This window comes from Scophthalmus maximus, chromosome 10, assembly GCF_022379125.1.
Source record: "Scophthalmus maximus strain ysfricsl-2021 chromosome 10, ASM2237912v1, whole genome shotgun sequence".
Taxonomy (NCBI): Eukaryota; Metazoa; Chordata; class Actinopteri; order Pleuronectiformes; family Scophthalmidae; genus Scophthalmus; species Scophthalmus maximus.
The window spans coordinates 5,323,727-5,347,745 of record NC_061524.1 but is presented as its reverse complement, the minus strand read 5'-3'; the positions used below and the strand labels follow the sequence as shown (position 1 = coordinate 5,347,745).

The following is a 24,019-nucleotide window of genomic DNA, read 5'->3' as shown; positions in this document are numbered from 1 at the left end:
GCTACACAGAACCCTGAGATTTTTATAAAACACTTAAAAAAAAATGTTTTATTTAAATAAAACGTTGTTTTGCGTGTGAACGCGAGGCCCAAATGTAGAGGAAGATGTCCGTTTTCACAAAATGTCCGCATTAGAGTGGACAGGGTGTTAATAAGTGAACAGCAGAGAGGTGAGTATGATACCACTGTGTCGATGTATGAGCGAAATTAGCATTGTGTATAATTGTTCATCATGATAATAATCCTTTAATCAACACCATCAATTTTTTATAGTGGAGTTTGCCATCATTTGATTACTGATATTTATTTGACAATTTACTAATTTAAATTGTACCCATATAATAACCAGTGTTAAGTGGAACTGTGAGGATCAGACGAAACCAGCGTCTGATTCACGTGTTGCACTGTCAACTATCAGCACCATTACTGCGGAGGCACCGTAGATTCTGACATGTGCATCTCAACACTGATGAAACAGGGAAGCGGGAGGAAATATCAGCGGTGATTATTTTTCTAAATCATTTTCCCAAAAATGTTTTATTGATAAGCTGTTTTTTTTTTGTGTGATCTCTGTCTCCCTGGTTCCTTCGTCAGAGGCATTTTGTGATACGTCTTCCACTACAGATCAAACACGCCGCAGGTGACACTCACACAAAGGACGTGCAGACCCACGGCTCCCTCAGCTCGCTCCTGGTTGGTGAAGTAATCCCTGGGGAACTCGTGGATCGCTGCAGAGAAGGGAAAAAACAGAAAAACAAAACAAATGGTGAAACAGTGAAAGGAGAGAAAATATGAAGTATGAAATATTGACTCCGGGCGAAGGAAGACATCCTGAGGAATGATAATGTGTCATCGACCAAACCAACCAGAGTAAATAAATAAAATCAAGATGGCAAAATACAACTAGGGCTGCGACTAACGATTGTTTTCATTATTTCATTATTTCCTCACATTAAATGTCATAAAATGGTGGAAAACGTTGATCGTGTTTCCCAAAACCTCAAGATGATGTTTTGTTTTGTCCATACACTGAAGATATTTAGTTTATTCTAAAAGAAGAGCAAAGAAACCAGAAAATATTCACGTTTAAGAAGCTGAAATCAGAGAATTTGGACGTTTTTTTTCTCAAAATAGTCGGCGATTAATTTAGTAATTGATTACTAATCGTTTTCTGAACATTAGAGCATGTAAATCTTTATAAAGCAATAATCCAAATTAAAATCATGAACCTGAATAAGAGCATTGTATGCCTCCTGTAAGTGAAGAGGGACATACTCTCCGAACACTCTCTCTTGGAGCCGGAGCCAAACCTTCACTTTCAGGCAAACACATTTATGCATTTATCTTGAATGACTCGAGTTCATTTAAGCATAAGATACAAAGGAGGTGTCGCCCCCCAGAGCCTGAGTCCGGCACTGCACACGGCCTCCGAGAGAAGAGTGAGATATCTTGACCCACCAGACGTGACGACGTGAATCCGTCACTGTCCGACAGCAGCGGCCAATCAAAACATGCCAAAAATATGCCACACATTCATTCACAGGCCATCACGTGTGTTTTTTCTGTTGCATATGAGTCTGCATATGAGTGGCCGCGCTAAGAATAGCCTCAGCCCAGTGTGACTGTGTGTGAATTTGGGCTTCGCCTGGCGAGCTGTGTATGTTTGTTTGCAGTGTGTGTGTGTGTGTGTGTGTGTGTGCACGCGTGCATGTGCTTGTGTATCATGAAGGCAACCCAATGCGCAGTGACATTCTCGCTCTCAACAGCCGAGAGCCTGTGAGTCAGGCGGCCTGAGCTCCAGCCTGCCCTGTGTGTCACAAACACAACACGAGCCTGTCTGCTCATAGGAAGTGACAGCGGCACGGAGAGAGAGAGAGGGGGGGGGGGGGGGGGGGGGGGGGGGGCGCTGACATGATGCCACCAGTGCCACTGGACACACGAGTCATTCCTGGGCAACCAGAGAGAGACGGTGAGAGCTGGGAATGAAACGGGGAGAACTTATTCTGTGTCTTTCATGGTCAAACCTGCACCAGGTCCTGCAAAGTCACGTGGACAGCTGATCCTCATATAGACCATCACAGCCACAAAGAGGAATCATCCATTTCATTTTTTCTCCTTTTTTCTTTAAGGTTTGCAATAGTCCCAATATGTTGTAACAAATAACCACCTGTAAAAGATAATGTTGTATAGCCGCACAGTGAAATCTTCTCACAACCGTTACAATATTTTCAGAAAAGTGGCTGAAATATTTCCAGGTTTCAGATTGTAAGATAAAATAAGAAGGGCTTTATTGTGCCAGGGGGACATTTGCCTTGGACATCACAGAGTCCGCAGCATAAAAAACATAAATCACGTTCATCCGTAGCACCTTCATCTACATTATTAAATGAACATGTAGTGCAATATTAAACAGTGGTCGACGGCACCAGAAAACATGCACATATTTCAGCCTTATATGCGCTGTTAAGGGATTGTGCTGACATTTTATTTAAACAGGTCTGTTCTCCCACCAGGTTTCCCATCTTCCCTTATTTAAAAAAAGGGCGACTGAAGGGCGAACTCCAATTACCAGGGTGTCACTCTGCTCAGCCTCCGCAGGAAAAGCTTCATCCCCACAGTGCTGAAGAGGAGGTTCCACCACTCGACAGTCCGAAACTCAAGATTCGAGAAGGGCGATGTGGATGCTGGGCCCTGGAAAACGTTGGGACAATCTCTTCACCCTAACAGGGTTACTGGAGGGGGTCATGGGAAGTTTCCCATCCAGGCTCGATGGGGTTTTGTGGATTAGGCCATTAACAGGCGCACAGCGTTTTTTCTTTTATGCAGCAAGAGATTGAATTCGAGACAAGACGTACGGCAGAGCAAATCATTTCCGGCGGAAAACTGTAGATATTCCCATTTCCCAAAGAATAAAACAAGAAGTTTATGCCCTTATCAGAATAGCTCCTGTATCATTTTACAATCATTATGCAAGTCCACGATTGTCACAGCCTCTCTCACCTTTAAAGCTTTTTAAAGTCCACTCTATCTAAGGGTTTCTCTAAGAGCATAAACAGAATAACTCTGGTTTCAAATTTTTAAAGCTCGTCGGTAAGAAGTGGTCATTATCTCTTTTGGGTACAAATCCCTCTCCGAAAAACAGCTTTGGTTTCATTGCATTACCGTTTCCAGATGTGAAATGTGTTTCCCACTGAACCTTCACAACCAATCAGCCCGGGACAGACAACACGGGACAAAAAGCAGAGAGTCACAGAGCTGCGCTGCCTGCGAAACATTCAATACACAAATCACCTTCACTCGCTGTACCGTCTCGCACGGGACACATATTGTACGCATGCATGAATACGCCCATAGAGAATGATTCACTGTAACTACACACACACACACACACACACAGAGACCTCCACACATACTGATGAGATGCTGCTTCGGCCAATTCCGAAGCCCCAAAATAACAACAACAACAACAACAATAACAGCCTCTGTTGGCGTGACTGGCTCTTTTTGGAGCATCTATGAGGACTCTTTGTGTTTTCAACTCACAGATTAGAGGATCCCTGAACCTGGCCAGAGCAGGCATGGACACAAGCCAACTCTATTTCTTTCCGTGTGTGTGTGTGTGTGTGTGTGTGTGTGTGTGTGTGTGTGTGTGTGTGTGTGTGTGTGTGTGTGTGTTTTGTCTCGGTGTCGGGCGATCGCCACAAAGATATCCTTTCTCTTTCCTTTCACCTCAACCTGGCAATGATACGGACACTTCCAGTGGGAACATACTGTAAAATATCTACTACTTTGACACTCACACACACACACACACAGGAATGTAGGTCTGCTGGACAAGACATTTTATTTTTCCAATCTTCTCTGCCTTATCTAATATTCTGTATTTTTCAAGTTGTTGCAGAAAAACTTAATTCAAATTCTTGCTTTCAGCAGATGCTTTTAGGCTCATCAATTATTCAACTTTTTATTTTGTCCCATCTGCTAACATGGATGAGGTGGGGTTTGTGCATGAGCTATACTGCAGCCAGCCACCAGGGGGTGATCAAGATGTTTTGGCTTCAATTTGGGAGTTAGTGATGTCATTCATCTTTATTTACAGTCTAAAACCCATAGACTATAATAATAAATAAAAACAAATAAAATACTTTTCTCTCAAACAACCAGCAGAGGGTGACTCCACTGGTTGCAAAGAGAAGTCTGTTTCTATAGAAGTTTTGAAAAAAATAACTTCTCACCTGATTGATAACGCCAGTAAACATTTTCCTGAGAAGTTTATGGTTCAATCTCTCGTTTAAAGTCTTCTTCAATACAGCACGATGTTCATTTTTTTTAAATTATGGACCCATTTAGAGTCAAATAGATGACAAAGCGCTGAATGAATCGGGGGCGTGGAGACCCTGTGATTGACGGCTCGTACCGTAAAAAAACAAGATGGTGCTGACCAAAAAGCCAAAAACGGGAGTTCACAAACCAAAGAGTGACATGACCGTGGGTTGACACCATGCGTGCAGCAGGTTTGAGTTAAACCTCAGATCCTGTGACCTCTGGTGACACTTAAGTGATTCGTTCAGGACACAGTGACTGGTTAAAACTAAACGGGGGAAACGTATGTATGCCATACAGTACAGGGTTTATCCGTCCCTGCCCTCTGCCACAATGGATAAAAGCCTCCGCTAAGTGCTCGACATGTAAACGTCAAAATGCTTTCTTCTCATGTCGAAAATAATCGGTCATATATGAGCATACACCAGATTTGGGATTAGACAAACTCTCGCGGCGGCGGCTGGCGGTAGGATCAGCCCGACATCAGTGCTGCGGTGAGGCCGCCCTCTCATACTGCACTAATCTTGTTAGATATTCTGTGAAAAGAGTGGATGTCAAACAGTGAGTGAAACAAAGCGTTGCATAATGTCTGGATTTGGAAAAAGAGGAAGAAAAAAAATCAATATGATTTACTGCATTAAGGCTGTTTCTGGAAAAGTATTATCTGGAGTTAGCTGGTGTTTGTTGGGTTAGGACCACTCTCTGAAGGGCTTTGTACAGTAGAGGATGAAGCGAGGCGGAAGGACAGAGGGGTGGATAAACTGTTATTAGTCTGTATTTGAGCAGCGGAGTCCGTAGTGGCCTCCGCTGTAGGGCCGAGGGCAACATTTAAAAAAGGTAAAAGAATAAAGCTGCTTTCATTTTTCAAAAACGAATGAATCATACCCTCTGCTCAGTTATGAGTTTTTAAGATATGCTTAAAAAAAAAGTCATCATCATTACATCCAATTTCCTGCACTTCCTGTTCATGTCAAATGTACCAGTGACCTCTCCCACAAGAAGATATTTTACAGTGCAACACATGGCATAGACCTCTTTACATCGAGTCAAAGCCCATGACGACTGTCTGTCTCGTCACTCCTACAAATGCTGCCTCAGACGATCGAACACTAGAGCGTCAAATGTTAAATTAAGTAGTGAAAATATATTATTATTAAGACGAAATTTTTTGCTGCCCGATTTTCATAAGTGTAGAGAAATGGTGATTGAGTTCATAGCACGGAATCTCTAACCGATCCTCAAACATCCATCATGTCTCCCTTGTTTCTAGAACCACCGGTTTTGTACAGCGACAATCTACACACTCGCCACTAACAAAAAAACATTATGATGGTAAATTTGCCAGGTAGTAGACACAATTTCCCCCCGCGGTGGATCAATAAAATATTTCTGATTCTGATGCTGATAGTGAAAGAGAATATACTTCTCTTTGTAAATCAGGCACATGTATTCACTCTGATGCAGATGCTCAAAGTCAGCCTGCAAAACATATTGCAAAAAAAAAAAAATCTGAACAAAAATCGAATATTGTGTAGAAAAAAAATAAAATAACAGAATGATACAAATGTGAGGCAAAGCTTTATCCTCACACACACTCACACACACATGGTCAAATCCCCGGAGCTGTGTGGAATCAATGTGGATTGACCCAGCAGAGACGGATGGCTCGTCACTCCAGGGGCAGAGAAATAACAGTTGACCCCCCCCCCCCCCCATCCCATCCCCATCCCACCCCACCCCATCCCCTTCCCATCCCGAACCCGGGCCACTGACCGACCCCCCCCCCCCGCTCTTATGTAACACCATGGGCGTTACATAAGAGCTCTGTGGCTCCGATGGAGACGGAGACACAGAAAAAGAGAGAGAGAGAGAGAGAGAGAGAGAATCCTCCAAATCCTATACATCATTAAAGGGACGTGAGGAGGCCGCTGAGCTTTAAGCGCAGCAGAAAAGACACTGCTTTACAGGGAATGACAGATGGCTCTTCCTCCATCAATGACAAAGCATGCTCAGCATCTGTTGTGATGGAGAGACCCACACGCAAACATACATGCATGAGTGTGTGCAGGAAGAATGATGTCAGACACTAACGACAAATGCAGCAGCACTGCTGTCACATGAAAAAAAACTTACGTCTCTAGGAGGTGGACCATTTTTATTTTTTTTTGCAGGATGACCTTGTATTCTTGAGGTTCATTTTAATTGGTTGTACGGGTTTTTTTCTTATAGTATAAAAGGTCAAAGGTTGAGCGATTCTCTCAAGGAAATACAGGCTGAAGGTAACTTGTATTACAAGTACGTGAGGAGGTTTTCATTGCCTCCTGGCGCCGGCTCATCTTATCGAGTCAGTCTCAGGAAGAAAACAATTCAATGCAGTTTCTATGTTTTCCAAATCTTCATTGTCCCACGGCGTGCTCTCAAATGTTTATAGAAATTGCCTATACAATGGCAGGCATATTTGATTTTACTGTAAATGTATGGAGTCAAATTTTGTCTTTACCTCACATGTTTTTTCCAATGTTAGACCCTGTGCGTTAGGCCTGCTAGTGGTTAACAGTTAACATAAGAAAGCATGCTGCCACACACACACACACACACACACACACACACACACACACACACACACACACACACACACACACACACACACACACACACACACACACACACACACACACACACACACACACACACACACACACACACGGCAGCATGTGGTTGCATTTATTTTCTGCCACAAGTGCTTACAAGTAAGTGGGTGGTATTACCTAACAGGTCGGACATTCGTCAGCGGGACGAAAAACAGTGTAGAAAAATGAGAGGGAAAATGAGGGGGAAGCACAAAGAGAGGTCGACTCTGTTTACAATGTTTTTCCTGTAAATCGCCCACCGACATCAGGGTTGAATAAATGCAAATAAACACGTCTTTATTAAAGCTCTTAACGTCCGCAGCCATCTAATCTAAAGAAATAACATTAGAGGGAAAGATAAAAAAAGGAACAACACGGCGAACGGTCCAGGTTGAGCTGCCCTCCACTCTCTGTTCCCCCACGAACAGATCGTCTGTGCATCTGCAGCCTCAAGGCACAATCAACACCAGAGGTGGCTCAGTGAGGGGGGACGCAGTCTTCACACTAGACCACCCTTGGGCTACAGTAGCTGGGCAACTAAACCTCCGCAATCACCTGCTGGTCAGTTTGGAAACACTTAATTCTGCTCTTTGTCGTGGCCCTTGGATGCAATTTAACAACTAGGTCCCCGATTTAATTGAGTTATTTGAATTTCACCAATTCAAACTATTCATGTGTTTAATGTATTATTTTTTGGGGATTAAACACATTTACATTCAATCACATTTCCAGTTGACTATCTTTTTGTTTTGTACTGTTGGCCATCATTTCTAGCACTTAGGAAAAAAACACGGATTGTTTCTGGGTTTCCGCTTAAATCAGGTAAAGTATTGTAACGTCAATGAACTGCAAAGTGGGCGCACCAGAAATTTAACTAATAACGTCTCATCACAAAGGAAAACTGTTTGTAAACACAACTACAATTATTATGACGGTTTGGTTTTTTTGTCATACTTTGCTTGCTCCATATACTGAAGGTCGCAGGAGGTCACATTCCAACTACTGAAAGTGGCGTACCACAAAAAGTGATGTTGTACTGTTGTTTTACCAAGCGAGACTCAGCACTCTGTTTGTAGTGTTGAACTGGACAAACATAGTCATTAGTTGGTAATGGTTTCTTTCACTATCAAACAATCTTCAGCGTTGAGTACGGAAACCATCAAAAAGACAACAGCCTAGTGGCATCGGGCTGTTTCAGAAAGCTTTACAAATCAAAGTCCAGCACATTGAAAAGGCTGACAGAGAGAGTTTGCAGTTAGTTGGTGAACAAAGAGCATAGACAACATTTGGTGGAGACCAAAGCTGAGCTAAAAGGAGAGACAAAATTAGTTACACAAACAACCACTTTGATTAAAAGCCAATGTTGCTCTGTGTCTTCTAGGATACGTAAGTTCGCAACTTTGTAGTGTTGATAATATGTCAATGTTGTGCTGACATCTTAATGCGAACCTAAGGGGCCATTTGGAAACATTCATGTTCAAGGAATTAACATTATCTGATGTAATCTGGCAGCGGTCAAAATGTCATAGACCTTGAATTGTCCTTTGATGTGTTTCTATTGGTTTTGACTTTCAAAGAGAGAAAAAATTGACGACGAGATGAGCAGAACGACACAGTGTCTCCGGCCTGGGTTCACACCCCCTCCTCACATCTTTTCCTCTTCAGCGACACCCAGAATGAACCCATATGAGATCAGGACACGACCGGTTTCACAGTGTGCCTCCTCTGCACGATGACAACTTCACCGCTGTGACAGGCCGTAAACAAGCTCCGACCAGGAGAATGAAAGAGAAGCACGAGAGGACGCCAAGGCCGGCTCAACAGACAGGCACGTGTGAAAGTTGGAAAGACATAGAAGGAAGAAAAAAAAGAACACGGACAGAGGGATGGAGGGTGTGTGTATGGAGGTCTGTCTGTATCCATCTGTGTGAATGACGGCAAAGGCTGCTTTTTGAAACCACACAACTTGTCGGTTCTGTGTGTGCGCATGCACGCGCCACTTGCCAGCTAAAGGTTACATGGTAATACTGGCATTTAATCAGTGAAGCAGCAAACGTGGGCAGCAAGAAATCAGATTACGACCCGTGCTGACCTGGGACTCGTATTATACGCTATAGGGAAAAAAAAAAATCTATAAATTCCCTTTTTTTTTCAGTGTCTCACCTGTGGATGAAGGGGGGGGGGGTGTACCGTACCGTACCGTGTCCAGTATATTTCTCTTCCCCTGTGTTGATAACATTATGCCCTTAAGTTGTGTTGGTACCGCTGCTGCTTTAAATGTCCGTTACACTGATTTTCAGTCCCAAAGTAAAGGGATTTTCCCCAGCGTGTCTTGCCAAATATGAATATAGTCCTTTAGGTGACTACATAGTGTGAAGAAGGCGATGACTACAATGTGGAAATACTGTCAGAAGTGTGTTCACACGTCTGCGTGTACTCTTCATGTGAAGCTCATATTTATCATAATCTTTCTTTTAGAGAAAGAATGGTAGGAAACAAGAGCACCAATGCTTTAAGAAAAATCCTGAATTCACCATGCTAATATAATCAAAATGACAATGTCAACAAGCTAATGTTTTCAATAGTGTCTTTTTATATCTTTTTTTTTATAAAGATATGTGACCTATTATTGTTGGAATGCAGATTTTTAATTGTCTGCGATTTGTATGTTTCTGTGAAAGCACTTTGTGAGGCTAGTTCTGAAAGTAGCTACATAAATAAAATTATTATGATTATGATTATGATTATTATTATTATTATATTAGCCACCGTCTCAAATTGACATGTTAGCATGCTTACATTTACTATTTAGCATTCAAGACAAAGTATTGGTATAAGTGTGAGTTTTTTTTCATGAAAAAGACCCTGTATGATCATACGCCATGTTGCAAGCTATGCAAAATTAAAATAATTTTTTTTTAATTTAATTTAAAATTTTAAAAAATTTTTGATGATGACCATCAGTCATGTATAAGTTGCTAACAAACAGGTCAGTGCAGAGGTCCAGTAGCCCAGCTACTGTAGCTAATGGGGGGCTAGTGGGAGCCACAGAGCCACCTCTGTGCTAATTGTGGCCTGAGGCTGGAGACACTCAGAGGAATTGATCATAGACGAGTGTGTGTGTGTGTGTGTGTGTCCAGTCTGTTCCTATCTTCAGCCTTTCCATTTTTCATTTTATATATATCTGATTTCTTCCTGTCGCCTACTGTCGCTCTCTCCACTCCCTCTCCCCAATGCACACGTTTTGCTGACATACGGCTGTAAGCAGCTTTCACTATTTTCTGATTTGCACCATGTTGCCTAGTTTGCAGGTCTGATAACATCCATGCCCCTGACGCAGCATTTCACTGTGACTTCTGCTCCAAGATTTTTTTTAAAAAGCAGCAAATTTAGACTTCGTCATGCAACAAAATAGCTGATTGTGGCCATTCAAAACTTTACGTGTACTAAGGGTCATCTGCATTTTCAGCAATAGTTATACAGTGTGTGTTCATTCTGTATTATTGTCATTATTACTGGTTACTCCCTCTTGTAGGACTCAAGTTGTGTACCCAGCTGCTGACGACTCTGCGGGTTTTGAAATGAAACACGGACAAAAGGTGACAACCATTCCGAATCAGCGCTTTACATTACAGTTCACGTTCACCCATTCACACACGGACAGCTCAGCCGACAGGATCCATTTTGGATTCAGTGTCTTGCCCATGGACACTTCAACAAGCGGACTTGAGGAGCCGGGAATTGAACCAATTAATGGAAGAGCCACTTTTCCCCTCCTGAGCCCGAGTCGTAACACGTTAGAGAAAAAGTGAGGAAAATTCCATTTTCTAGGTAAACTATAAGCCACTTCATCTCACACATCCAGAGTAAGAGTATTTTCGGCTGAGGTTTGACTCATTAACCCTGCGCGACCACCCACCACATACTGTGGTCATTTCGCACACTGTGGCGGCGGGACTAACACTATGCTACGACAGGCACAATGCAGTTTGTGCAACAATGTGTCGTCCACAAACAGAGCCGTGGCCCTGCAGCAAATCGCAGCCTGAAGACCAACAACAGGAAATGTGAGCAAGTAATGTGAGATGAGCCGCAGTTGGGCCGAGGGGGGCCAACATTTACAGTACACTCACTGATGCTCTCTGCTCTGACGGCAGCGACTATGAGCCTGCTGCTTAATTACAAACACACTCGAGGAGGTGGAATGCTTGAACAGGACAAAAGAAAGGAAAAAAAAAGGTGGCGAGGCAGTGAATGGAAACTAAGAGGAGACAGGGAATAAACACACTTTTCATGTGTTGTTGTTTTGTGCTGTGTTTCAGTCAGTATCAGTGTCTGTAAAAACCTACCGAATGCTTTTTGTGTGCAAATTAGAGATAAAAGATGAAGATAAAAAATAACGGATATATATTAACCTGCACACACAATGTTGACTGGGGTTGCTGCATAAGCATCACCCGTGAGGACACCGGTGTCTGGAGAGGTACAGTCGACACCACTCGGACCACCTTAGCAGCCTGCATGCAGATCTCTCTCTACCTGTGCTTATGGATCACTTACCTACCTGACTATACCTGCCACATTCGTACGTTTGTCAGTATGTCTGGATTTCTCCCATCCTGTTCATTGATTAATCTGAGTTTAATATTAAAACCATTAAACTACTTTCTCTGCCTCCGTCCAGCGCGGAGCTGAGAGAAACTGCCTATTTGGTGGTGATAATGTGTTTAAGGAAACGCCGGCCACGGTTCACACATTATTGTTAACAAATGTGTCGATGAATGCAACATTTGAAGACATATGGGAAATAATATCTACATTTATCACCTTCTTTTTGCTTATTTTGTTGCTCGGTATCTACATCCATGACAATGTCTCGATTCTTATTATCGACTACTAACCTCTGATGTGTCAGAACAAGTCGTCACCAGTCCTTTTACATGATAAAGATGAACTCTAGCAGCAGGCTACAAATGTGTTTATGGCATTATTTTTCCCATAACTATAAATATAGAAAAAACCTAAAACAAAGAGGGTTTTTTTCCATAACTGTTGTAGTTAGCTTTTCATGTAGATGGAGATGTTGTGGAGAAAAAACATCACATGATTTTGTCTGTATAATGATTTGGAGGAAGTGTTTGCAACATGCCTGTATATACAGTACCTGCATAGTTCAAATGATTCGGATGACCTCTTGTTTGTACAACAACAGCGTGTGGAGATTTTGCATTGTGTCTTTATATAATACTACTGGGAGATGCCAAAGCCATCAAATTTTAAAACTGAACACACAGTGACGTTAATATTTTACCTTATTTATAACTTAACTGCTGCTTAACGTTAAAGTTGATAAAAGATTTGAATTTTTTTTTAAAAATGCTATCGACCCCCCAATTCTCAGCTTCGTCAGGCTTCTGCTGTTTGTCGACAAGTCCTGTGGCTCGGCACATGAGTTAATGCCATGAAATCAAACAGCACAATCTGCCGCTGACCAAGAGGAAGATTACATGTGCCCTGGCTTTAGCATGTGCCCTCCTGACATGGGCCACACTATCCTCTTTACGCCACTATTGTCTGCAGAGCTCCACAAAGCCCCAGGCCCACAATACACATGCGCAAACACACAACTTCAACACACACACACACACACACACACACACACACACACACACACACTGTGTGTCCACATACATGTCGCTCACACACATGAACACGCATTAGCCTGTGCCCGCATCATATACATAACATCCATGTTTACATAAACAGATGGGCTGATATTAATCCCATCACTAGCACGCACACGTGCGCGCGCTCGCACACACACACACACGCCGCAATGTTTCTTTAATGGTCCTTTTTATTATCTGGCCTAACGTGATCCACTCTCTACTGTAAACCATGACATCACCCTCTGGACCCAGCATGGGTCCGCGTGTGTGCGTGCATGTGTGTGCGTGTGCGTGCGTGTGCGTGTTGTATTACTGTACTCTGCTCTGTATCAGCAGCACTTTCCTCTTGCTTTCGCTTTGCTGGTGTACGTTGTACGCTGACGTGCGTGTGGTAACAATCAATGCTCGCTTCATTTAGAAGAAGATCGCGTCATCGAGTTGATTAGTTTCAGGCAGATGCAACGAACCATCATCAGCATGTTTGTTTTTTTACCCGGCGACAGCTACACTCAGCTCTGGCTTAAAAAAGAAAAAAGAGGAAGTTTCATACACTGTACTGCTAGTGCTAACGTTAGAACTTAGTGAACCTGTATTCAATCCCCAAATGGCATCGTCCATCGTTCACTGTGCACATCGTCATATACCAGATCACCCGACCTTAAGATCAGGTGTTCAGGAAAGACAAGATAGTCATCAAGTGTCTACACATACGGCATTTGACTGTGTGTGAGAAGCAGATTGTTATATTGGGATATAATCGTCAATTTCCTTCCTGTAACTGGTGATATCTGCGCCACTGCCACGAAAATAAACCAAGAGGCAGAGGAGAGGAAGAGGAGAGGAGTGCAGAGGAGGAGGGGAGGCCACATTTTGGGTCCTTCCCTTTCAGTTCTTTCGTAACGTCTCCTGACATGACTCCATGAAATTTGCCAGTGTAATGTACCGTTCCCTGCCACAGCTGTCGTCAGATTTTCTTTTTTGACAAATCACAGTTGAGCAGAGGGACGAGTAGAGAGCCTCATCCAGCCTTCATACTGCTCATGAGGCAGAGGAAATAAGGTGACAGTAAAACAAAAAAAAAAACGAAATAAAATTGATTGCTGCAAAACCTTGATAAGCAACGTGTATAGATTTGACACCGGAGATCATGTTTGACTGATATTCAAAGAATCCCCTCCATCGCCACTCAAGAATTCTGCCTTTCACTCTTATCTTACAACTGACTGCAACTGATGCTAATTAGCAATGATGGGCCTCCTTGTGTTTTGGGCACTCAAGTCCTGTTGCACCCTTGAAGGTCAGCACTGGGAGCCGGAAGCACCTCAACTGAACACTAAAGTCGGACGTGAAATTCTGTTATCATTGTGTATGTTGTGTATTGTACTCGCTTGCATGTGGATTTGTGATCGGACGAAAAATCTCTTATTCTTTTCTGTATCCTAGATGTCCATGCTTCATCTCTCTGTAACTCAGGTCTGTCAGAGAGGTTTTATCCCGGAGGAGCGGAGGAATTCAGTATTCCAACAACCATGTTACTGGCAGGAAGCTGTCAGGCGAGAAGGAGCAGGTGTGGGTGCGTCCAGGTATTGGACCTGACATGCACAAAAGCTGCAGTAAGGAAATACGAGTTGGACATTGTGTGTGTTCTTTTCCAGCTATTTCTCCCTTTTTGTAAAAACACACACACACACGCACACACACAAACACGCACACACACGCACACGCACACACACACACACACACACACACACACACACCCCCCGCACAAATCCACTGGCAGGTGACACAATTCACCGGTTGCCATGGCAGCAGGGGGAGGAGGGTCTATTCTCATCAGCAAAAAAATTTGCTTATTTGCCTGAGTTGCAGAGTGGCTCTAAATAGTGTATCCCCATTATGAACACACACACACACACACACGCACAGTTACAGAGGAGTGCCACGTTCCTTTTCTCTCATGGGAGTTTGTTTGCAGACTGATGGGGGCTGTGAGGGCATCTGGTACGTCTGTAAAACATTCCTGTTGTTAAACGGGAATTCCACTCTGTTCCACAGATCTGCCATAAATAATCCGGGGTAATTGCAGTGGTGCGTGTCCCCTTTCCGTGTTATTCTGGCTAATGAGACCTCCTCTAACATGCTTTCGAACATGCACTGAAGTCCGGAATTATTCCAGAAATGTTTTCAGAGGGGGTGTCTGTGAGAACGCAAATGTCCACAAATGTTGCTTCTTTTCTAACCAATAGAATTGGTAAAATCATTGGTGTCAATACTTGGTGGTGGGCTGTAATTTTGTCCTTTTCTCCTCATGACTAAGCTATCATCATCATCATCATCATCATCGTCTACAGGCTGTATGTTTTTTCTTTCTCAATGAAAAACCTGCAGTGGGAACAGCTTGAAAAAAAGGTCAAAGGTAGAAGTCAGTGTCTGTGGTCACTAATAACAGATCAAAGTCACTGGGGATGTTCAGCTCCTTCAGTAATTTCCTCCGAGGATTAAACACCGGCAGGAAAAATCTCAGACACTCAATAGTTTTTTGCATGTGCAGGTTTGGTGTCCAGGTCGGACGTGGGGGGGGATTCAATTAAAGGTAATAAAGAATGTCCCGCAGGGCTCCAGACGAGGATATTCATCTTTTTCACCCAGTGAGATGTCCGCTTGGAACACAGCAACAGTCAATTAACATTGATTTCCCTCCACACTGGTGTGTGTGTGTGTGTGTGTGTGTTCGTGCATTTTAATGTGTGGAGCTGGTGTGTGAATGGAGGGTGATTTATTGGCTTTGTTAATACAAGATCCCCCGGCTGAGAGCCCGGTGGGATTTGACATCAGCTGTGATCAGTAACATTTTCCAGTTTTGTAGCCGTGAAGCTTTTTCTAAACGTCCCGATCAGCTGTTGGTCATCCATCACCGCTGTCGCTCACCAGACCAGACCAACCCACCGGCCATGGCAATTGATCGCGACGTGTCGATAAACGTCACACGGTTTGAAATTAACTCACAAGCCAATTCTACGAGTGTGGACGTGTAGCTGCTCATATAAAGATATGGTTATTATAGAATTTATATTTTAGAACAGTCTAATCCAAGATTATTGCTGTGATACTGAAACTGATGTAGCAGAGATTTGGAATCAATAAAGTATCATACCTCAGTGCATTTTGTGAAATGACCAAATCCATATGACATTTTCAAGTACTGAACCTATGCCCTCAGTACTCCATCTGATACTTTTTTCTTTGATCAGATTTGACATCATCTAAACAATATTTTACTCTCTATTTGGACAAAAGAAATTGGTGTTGAGAGAACAAATAAAAAGTTTTATGGATATATGGATTTATACTTGCATTAGAACATATTTCACAGTGTTATGCTAAAACAAAAACTTTTTTAGAAATGTTTGACTCTTATTCATGATGTGACAGAATAACAGGAGTGACAGAACGATTCATGACCTGCGCTGCCAGACTTTTCTTTTATGTCGCACCAGCTGTCACACTACTCACTCAGGTTGTTTATCTCGTCACCGGTGGGACAAAGTCACAAACAATTCTCAAGTCTTGGTAATAAAGTCAGGAGTCAAGTTCCAATGGAAGAGCTTCACTTCCATTTGGACACAGATTTCAACCATCAAAAGGCGAAATTATCACGTGACTAGAATCAAGCAGCATTTCACAATCATCTCATCATTATTTTTGATCATCGTTTTGGGAACTTGTGATGACATTTCTCACAATTTCCCGAAAATTGACAAACTAAACAATCAGTCGATTGGTGGTATACCTACTTTGGTTGGAGTGTGAAATATTGTGCACTGTAATACCATGAAATAGTGTCAAGTGATTGAGGCAGTAACTGAGACCTTCACACCACTTTCTGTCCAGGTTCAGCTAAAAACGTAATCCAGGATCATTCATACACGAGTAGACTGCAGCAACACACACACACACACACACACACACAAACACACACAAAGACACACACACACACACAGACACACACACACACAGACCTCCCAGACACTGATGAAATCCGACACCTCGTGTGTAGCTTAGCCTCACCATTACGCTGGTGAGTAATATGACATTTAAGCCTAAATCTCCATATGTGTCTGCCCTGTATGTGTGTGTGTGTGTGTGTGTGTGTGTGTGTGTGTCTGTGTGTGTGTGTGTGCCCATGCAGAGGACAAGTACGTGCTGTGGCACACTACCCATAATATCAAACCATTATGTAGAGTGTGGCATGACTTCCTACCGTACACAGGAAATGAGACACAGCAGTGGGTGTCAGATTTTAACGTGTGCACGCACACGCACACACGCACACGCACACACACACACACGCACACACACACACACACACACACACACACACACACACATTTCATGACAACCTGCCCCCCACCTGTTACAATTGTTCAAAATGATATCACATCATTGTAAGAGTCTGTCTGGGTCGGAGCTCTGAGCCTCAATGCTTTGACATCCCTGCAGGCTTAAGTGTCAAAATCTATCCTTTGAGGACCACACACCCACTGACTGCATGCTGGGCATGTTCACTATGTCCCAGGCAATTTTTTTCTCTCTCTCTCTCTCTCACCAAAATATGGATAAACACACAGCTTCCACGTTGCGCTATTAAGCTCCACAAAGATCCACCAGGAGCGACATTATAATTTCTACTGTGTAAATTCGGAATGTAACAGTCACCGGTTCACGAGGTGAGCACAAGGACAGAGCAGAGAAGTAGGATCGTACTGTACAAGTGGCTTTAAGAGGTTTCTATCGATGGTTCTTTTCAAATAAACAATAAAACATTAACTCACAATTCAAAATCATAATTTTGATAAAGGAGCCAATGGGGATCTTGACCCCATAACCTGAGTCATGAGCTAAGCAAAATGCATTCAGAAAACAAAGACCATGATAGCTCTAAAAACTAGTTAGGTGACCTCAAATTGGAATATTAAGTTATATATATATACAGTTCCCAAATGCAAAGAATTAAGCTACACGTTCAAACGTGAAATAGCTCTCCATGTAGCCTCAGTCCATTGGGGCTTTAAGTACACCAAACCACCATTCAAATATGAGAAAAATTAAAAATGTGGTTTAAAGGTGCAACGGTGTCTTGTTCTCCAGCGAGGGTTGTTCTTAAAATGTGGAGTCTGGATTAATATAAACCACACAAGTTTTAGTTCGAATTTGCATATTAACTTTTGAGAAATGATGTTAAAATCAGATCAGCAGATCTACATCATAAGGAGGCCTGGATTACAGAGCACACCTGAACTCTGCAGTGCATCAAATCATTGTCTCTGGATCATCCGTGTTTCTCAGCCAGTGTCTTTAACTGTCGACTCATAGGGAGAGGAACCATTTTGATTGTACGACCCCAAAAGAATTTGCCAATATTCTTCCTCTCGAAAACGTGTTCTCCCTTTCTTCTCTCAGATTTTTGGATTATTTTTGTGCTGGTGGGATTATTTAACAGGAAATGATGTGATATGACGTGACAGAGACATCCCCCCACCCCCTCCCCAATCCTCCAACCCACACATACATAAACACACACACACACACACGCACACACACACACATACACACACAGACACAAACACACACACCCTCCCAGCTGGCCCGCAGTCTCTGACATGCCTAGTGAGCATTCTTGGAGTGACAGATGGACCGCGGGCAAGGAGGGGAAGGCTTGGTAAACACACTCATATAAACACACACACACACACACACACACACAAACACACACACACACGTGCATGGGGGCGAACACATGTCGTGTCCTTCCCTTCCTTCCCTGCACAAAGCTGGCATCGTGCCCCCTCTCCTGCCTTTGCCCACAGTCAGTGTTCTGGGCAGGTCCTCTGGGGCTCCACATACAGAGGGGGGGGGGGGGGGTGCATGAGCTGCCTGCCTTTCACTACCTGTTTGTTCTCCTGCCCTGCCAAGCACCACAGGCCACACAACACACACACACACAGGGATGGGCGGTGATGTCTAAACAGATGTGACTGCGGAGGTTTCCTTCTTTAAAGAATGGAGCTGGAGATGCGGTTGCAGCTACGCAGATCGGGCTTGGGTTGAAAATCGGATTCCGCTCCAGTCAGACTTGTCCCCTGATATGTTTTCAGTCAGTCAGCCTCAGTTATATAGAAATAATCAATTCTTCACTGGCTGCAGAGATACAGAATGATAATTGTTGATTATCTTTCTGTCAAAATCATTGTGAGGGGAAAGATAGCCTTACAGCCAAAATGATATAAAATCTGTAATGGATGAGCAGGAATATTCCTACATAGGAGGAAATACTACTGGAAGTAGTATTCATTCCAAAGAAACTATGTTGTTCATTCCATTGTTACAATTTTGGGGGGGGGGGGGGGCATTATAAATCACATACCCAGAATTTGGTCAAAGGTAACATTATTATCTACACCTAATTTCACACTAATGCATCCAGTTAATTTGTAGAAATATTTCAGCTCAGTCCAGGGGACCTTCCATGCAGTGGATCATATAGACAGTCCAGAGAGGTCCCATGTAGAAAAGCTCAGGGAAACGGCCGTGCAATTGCTCTTTAGAGATGGCGAAGTTATCAAAAAAGTCTTGATCAAGGTTATGGGACAGTTAAAGTCATTCTGGATAATTGTCTTTGGAACCATGAATGTCTGGGCCAAATCTGGTACAATTTGTACCAGATGTTGAGATAACTGAGTGGGATTCAACCTGTGGGGACCATAAATGTCTGTACAAAATGTCATGGCCAATACAGCGGATATAGTTCAGCCTTGACTAAATGGTTGGCCTGTGCCTTGTATTGTTCCCGTCCCTACTACTATTCACGAAAAGTTCCCTCCTCTGTCTGTTTTTCAGACATCCAGTTTTAACAATGACTTTTTCTGCTTCTATTCTGCCAGAATCGTCTGCAAAAAAGACTCTCGCCCCGCCTTTATGGTTCATTTTGGCTCAGTGTGCAGTAATGGAAAAAGGGCAAAATGGCCCCATTAAGCAGGTAATTAGCTGCATGTTTGGGAAAACCTGCGGTACACATGCTGTTCATCCTGGAGTACTGGGAGTCGAGGCAAAAGTTTCTCATGCGTTCTTAAAAGGATTTACACAAAGCATTTGACTTTTGGGAAATGGGGGGGGGGGCTGTGGTGAAACAAAGAGCACTGACAATATTGACTGAGATGTATAAAGCCCCACCGGGGCCCCTCAAGACTGCTGCAACGTTGGTTCATTACACCCCAACAAACAACACGCCATAGTTATTCTTGGAGCTTTGACAATTATTAGGCTGAAAATATCAAAACTGTAGGTGATGCCACAGGGTCAATACAAACAAAAGTTCTGGCTAGTTCTTGGAATTCCTGGGAATGATAGCACTCTTTGTGCATAACATATTTTGGATATTCTCCCTAAAACACTATAGTTTGAAAGTGGACGTCCAAAATGAAAAAGGGTTCATCTTCAGGAGAATGTGACTGTGTTGTGTAATTCTTATATCACGGTACTCTTTCGTTTTTGACATTTATTTCGGTAGGAGAGAATTCTTTCGGCCCAGTGCTACACAAAAAGGTCAGACGATCACCGGAAATATTTGGACTGATCCTCTCTGGGCTGTGACCTTTTTACAGCAAATTTCATATACAACAGTCGAGGCGTTGACAAATCAATCAGTTGTGTTGCTCAAATCTCGGGTTCTCCGACTGTTAAAAACAGTCAAAAAATAAATAAGACTATAATAAAAAAGAAAATTGACTAAATAAAATGTAAAAACTAGGACGAAACGTGTTACAATTTCTGAAGGAATAGACAAATCAAATAATTTTTTATTCATGGAGTCTTTGACCTGATTGAGCTGGATACATCTGTGGAAACAGGAACCAGATGAAAAACTCTATCCAACACCACCCAAAACTATGTTCTACTTCAAAATGTATGATTCAGCTGTTCTGTTCCACTGAGGAGCAGCGGTTAGCATTTCATCTCTTCCAGGGATGTGAGCACACACAACTGGATATTAGGAGGAAGAAAATCAGATGTAGAAGTAGCAACAAACACGAAACATGCAGACGTCGTCAATAAAAAAGGTACACTAATATTACCATGAAAGGCCGTGCATGTGGGTGTGACACTAATGTTGCTTTGAGTGTCTTATCTTTGGTGTTTACAGGGTGTGGGTAGGAGTGAGTGCAGGATTAATGTAGGCCGTAATGCATCTAATCATCTCCCTAGATGTTTAAGGGAATAACACTGCAGAGCTGCTCCGCTTCATCTTAGCAGCTCATCTGAAGCTTAACACCGACAGTGAACGATGAATTAATGAACATGAGTGAGTACAGCTCTGCTTTGCACAGGTACAGTTTTTGTGGACTAAAATTAACAATAATCAAATGACTACAAGGTGATTAAAATCAATTTTACATTTTGGACACACCAAGATGTCAATGATGCATCTGTGTGCCCCCCCCCCCCCCCTTTAATTTCTTTCTCTAATTAATTGTGAGGGCAGAGCGAAGAGAAGCAGAGCGAGCAGAGAGCGCCAAGGAGCGTAACCCTTTAAATTATGCTCCATTTGTGCAACTGCGGCGTAATTAGAATGTAACATGTCATTGTTTTATGGTTCATTTAGGCGTGATGGAGCGAACAGTAAGATAAAGTGTGACTGATGAGACAGGTCATGAGTCTGCCGAGCCGCGATCGCTGCAGAGACGCACACACATCGCTCGGCGCTGGTGTTAATGACGGGGCGAGATTGAATTAGATGAGAAGAGATACGAGTCACAGAGGAGAATGACAGACTGAGGTTATTGCTACTATTGGCGCTCACACACACACACACAAACACACACACACACACAAATAAAAACACACATACTAATGAGGCAGGGGCTGCTGTTTCTGGTGCGTGAGCAGAGAGGAGAGAAGCTGGCAATTGTAAACATGATTATCCCTAATCCGACACACTCCGCTGTTATAATGCGTAATCATAGCCGTGTGTGTGTGTGTGTGTGTGTGTGTGTGTGTGTTGGTGTTTGACCTGAGAATGACTTTTGCATTCTCTGTTTATTTGATGGAAGATGACAAAAAAGGTGCCGCCAAACCAAACACGAGCCAAAAATAAAAACTGATGAATGCCCATTGGTTTGCTTTGCATACTGTTTGCGCGTTCAGTGTTTGTGTACGTTGTGTGTGTATTTGGATATGGACTTCCTCCAGTGTCTGTCCGGAGAATGTGTACATTTGTTCTCCTCTGTGTAGGAGTGTGGATGTGTTTGTGTGTGGTGTGGTGAGAGGAGGGGAGGAAGTAAGTGCCATTGATCTGACCAATTAGAGCACAAACAGAGAGCAGGACAGACAGCGGCTGCGGCACAGATGTACAGAAACATCTCGGACAGACTGGAGGAGGGGTTTCTCACTCCTGAGTCAGATGTGGTGGCTGAAGTTGTCAGCGTTGCTGTTCACCTGCGCACGTAACCTGAGCATTGAGTTTAATTAAAAAATGATCTTTGCTGCTAATGCCGCGCTCCATTATACCTCAGAAGTCGGATCTCGGAAGTCGGGGGTTGTCGTTCCATTTCTAATCTCCGGACTCTCGGAATTACCGACCGCCGAGTCGGAAGTTGCAACTGGCAACATGTGTTTGCCGAGATTGTTTTGATCCAGTAAACAACAAACCAAACCTAAATGTTGAAAGCTACAGAAAAAGCTAGTAAGTTGTTGTTTTTTTTAAGATTACACTGTAACTACTGTTCCCGAGGTCGAGCCTGACCTTTCAGAGGTAGTTGAAACCAAAAACCCGAATGCATTGAGCCAGCATTTGTGTCCTAAGTGCAGACATTAAACAAAATGCATCCTGATTATGTTTCTGCGTTATAGCTCTTGTGCTCTTACATCTCCACTGACCCTGGATGATGATGATGATAAACCACAAACATATTCTTCGCCTCATCATGAGCCATATGTATCTCCCACACAGAACATCATGTCTCTCGAGCTGCATTCAGCTCCGTGCACAGCTCAATTGATTTGCTCTTTTAAAGGGAGCCACACAGAACCCCAGCTGGCCTGAGTCGACAGCAGAAGAAGCAGTGTTATTTTGGGGGATTTGCCGTCACGTGGCAGAGCTCCACTGTTGCGTATATTTGCATGCAGGCTGTCTAGCGAACACCACTAAAAATAGGGCCGGGGCTATTTCCCCCAAAATGTTCCTGTGAAAGCTCAACAACAACTGTAATAAAATGAGGCATCTCAAACACATTCCAGCAAATATTCTTCTCCCTTATTGCCATAACATACACTCCTTCTCTCTCATAATGGGGAAATATTGCTTGCAGACATAACTGTCAGTCTCACCACAAAAAATTCTCCACTTTACATTTTTCTTGGAGGGTGAAATAATTTGACTTGTTAGTCCAGTAACCCAACCTGAAATAAGCAATATCATGCAACAAGAATATTCTATATTTCAAGATGCTGTCATTTGGTTTTGGTAACTAATTTTTTAAAATCCAATTAATGACTGCTTAGATGTTGCACATGAGATTGTGTCACAACATCAGCACCAATCTCCTCAGTGTGTGTGTTTGTGTGTGTGTGTGTTTTTTGCAGTGCGTGCAATGCTCTTGAACTTGAAATTGAACCGATGATTGTGTCTGGTGAGGAAAATAAAAGAGACAGAAACGGAAGAAAAAAAAACAGAGAAGAAGCCGAAGACAGTGAGTGCTCCGGGCGGGACAAGAAAGCTAAACAGACAATAATGGAGTGACAGAGAGAGAGAGAGAGAGAGAGAGAGAGAGAGAGAGAGAGAGAGAGAGAGAGAGAGAGAGAGAGAAAGAGGATGAGTGAGCCTTAAGGAGCATGTTGTGAAAGAAAAGCAGGAAAAATCCTTATTAAACTAATTAGTGTTTCAGGAGACAAAGCGTAATTAAACAGAAACAGCACATAAACTATGTGCTTTCTAAAAATAGCTCTTCCATACAGATTCAGTCAGACTGCACAATCCAGCGTCTCATCCCCAAACTGCAGGAAGACGGAGTGTGTGTGTGTGTGTGTGTGTGTGTGTGTGTGTGTGTGTGTGTGTGTATTTGAGTGCGTGCATGCATGCATGCATTAGATAGCGGCGGTGGTGTGTTTACAATGAGATCAAGGGAATGCTTCGCAGGACGTCAGCCTTGCAAAGCCCCAGGATTCCACATGGAAAACACTCACACAAACACACACACACACACACACACTGACAAGCCCAAAGAGAAACAAACACAAGGCATGAGAGCTTTTGGCGCACTCAGAGGAGACGACTGGCAGACACACAGGGATGCACACACAGGGATGCACACACGGTGACGCTGGAAGCTTTCGGGTCTGAAGG

General features: G+C 43.1%; 1 protein-coding gene across 1 annotated transcript in view; it reads right to left on the bottom strand.

The window, feature by feature from the left end:
• Nucleotides 1–24,019, bottom strand: part of LOC118284112 (sodium/potassium/calcium exchanger 3-like) — a 57,380-nt gene that overhangs the window by 11,576 nt on the left and 21,785 nt on the right. Inside the window, exon 3 of the mRNA XM_035606763.2 lies at nucleotides 651–727. Coding sequence (XP_035462656.1) covers nucleotides 651–727 — 77 coding nt within the window. The remainder of the gene's footprint in view (nucleotides 1–650; nucleotides 728–24,019) is intronic.